This window comes from Echinops telfairi, unplaced genomic scaffold (genome assembly GCF_000313985.2).
Source record: "Echinops telfairi isolate 266 unplaced genomic scaffold, ASM31398v2 ScPeMD7_70;HRSCAF=299, whole genome shotgun sequence".
Classification (NCBI taxonomy): domain Eukaryota; kingdom Metazoa; phylum Chordata; class Mammalia; order Afrosoricida; family Tenrecidae; genus Echinops; species Echinops telfairi.
Window position 1 is genome coordinate 73,119,960 of NW_022103968.1, and position 1,517 is coordinate 73,121,476.

At 56.8% G+C, this 1,517-nt stretch overlaps 1 protein-coding gene across 3 annotated transcripts in view; it reads left to right on the top strand.

Annotated features, from left to right (window-relative positions):
• KIAA1671 (KIAA1671 ortholog) overlaps window positions 1-1,517 on the top strand; it is a 136,750-nt gene that overhangs the window by 132,551 nt on the left and 2,682 nt on the right. For all 3 annotated transcript variants that reach the window (XM_045291314.1, XM_045291315.1, XM_045291316.1), the window contains one exon: window positions 642-784. In XM_045291314.1, the coding sequence (XP_045147249.1) occupies window positions 642-784 (143 nt within the window). The remainder of the gene's footprint in view (window positions 1-641; window positions 785-1,517) is intronic.

Consider the following 1,517-nt stretch of genomic DNA (forward strand, 5'->3'; position numbering starts at 1 on the left):
GGGGGGGGGAAGAAGACAGAATTATCTTCATTTTTGCTCTCAAGCCTTTCCAATGATTCAGTAAGACCCACCCCACCGTCATTCTAGAGGGCCAGTGGCTTTACTTAAGGTCCACTGATTAATCACATGTAATGCTGTCACGACAGCATCCAGATTACTTCCTGAGCAAACAAGTGGACATGATCGCCTAGTCAAGTTCACACTTGAAACTGGCCTTGCTACCATCCGACAGCCAGTCCTCCTCCCTGCTGTTGTGTCCCCAGGGGGAAGCTAGTGGACAGCCCATTGGAGACATGGCACTGGCTGTCTTCTCCGCCCCGAGACAGTATGTCACGTGCCAAGAGCACAAGTCATGGCTTTGTAGCCAAAGTGGATGGTGGTCCCGGGTGGTGGGGGTTTTCGGGGCTGGTTGTTGCTCGATCTTGCTGGTCAAAGATAGCTGCTTGGGGTACAAGTCCTGACCCCAGATGTCCTCATATGCTGAAGTCAGGCAGAGAGTCACTCACAACCTACCCGGCTCCCTCTTTTATGCCAAGGTCCCTTCAGACACTGGGGGCCTGCAGCTTTTTAGGCGCCCCCTGTAATGGCTGGCTGCCTCCCCAGCCCCACAGCCCCACAACCTTGGCTCCCTCTCTCCTCAGGCTCAACTACACAAGCGACAGGAGGTGGACAGCACTGGCAAGAGCTTGCCTTGCACCCCCCAGCTCAAGATGCCCAAGTCCCCATTCCAGCCTGGGGTGCTTGGTAGCCGCGTCCTGCCCTCTAGTGCTGACAAGGACGAGAGGTGAGGGGTCTGCTCCCAAATCCTCTTCTTCTTCAGCAGCTTGGTTCAAAAGAGCTCTCAGTACTTGGGTAGCTGAAGCAGAGATGGAGGAAGGTGGCCGGGCGTCTGGCCAACTGCCCTCACCTCTCTCTTCTTCCCTGGTAGCCCCCACTCAGAAACCCAGGCTCCAGGGATCTGCCCCAGCACTCTCAAGAACTGCTGGGGAAACTGAGGCATGCTCCATCCTTTTGTCTATCAGGGAAGTGGTTTTGTCTTGGAGGGGTTGGGGTAGGGCACTTCCAGGGTGGACCAGGTATTAGCCCATGTAGCCACCCTCAGGGAGCTCCTGCTCCATGTCAGGCCCTGGTCCTACCTGCCTGGGTCTCAGACGGGGTCATTCCAGCAGCCGAGGCCTCCTGACCATCCAGGGAACCCATAGAAAAGGAAGGCTTCTGATGGCCTAAGGATTATGGTGCCAGGAGGGAGGACCAAGGGTGGGAATGGGGGTGGTGAGACCTCAGGACCCCTGCTTAAGGAGGAATCTGAGGAAGACTCCCCAATATGGAAACCTCTCAATGGGGGTACCTGGCCTAGGACCGCAGAGGTGAAGATCTTAACCCCCAACAGGACCGAGTCCCCCCTAATTCCCCCACTCCAGTCCCCTCAGGAGGCTGCTGGCCAGCTTCTGGGTCCTGCTCGGTGGAGATGTTCGAGTCCCAGACCTCGAGACCTCAGTGGAGTTGTGTGTGGCAGC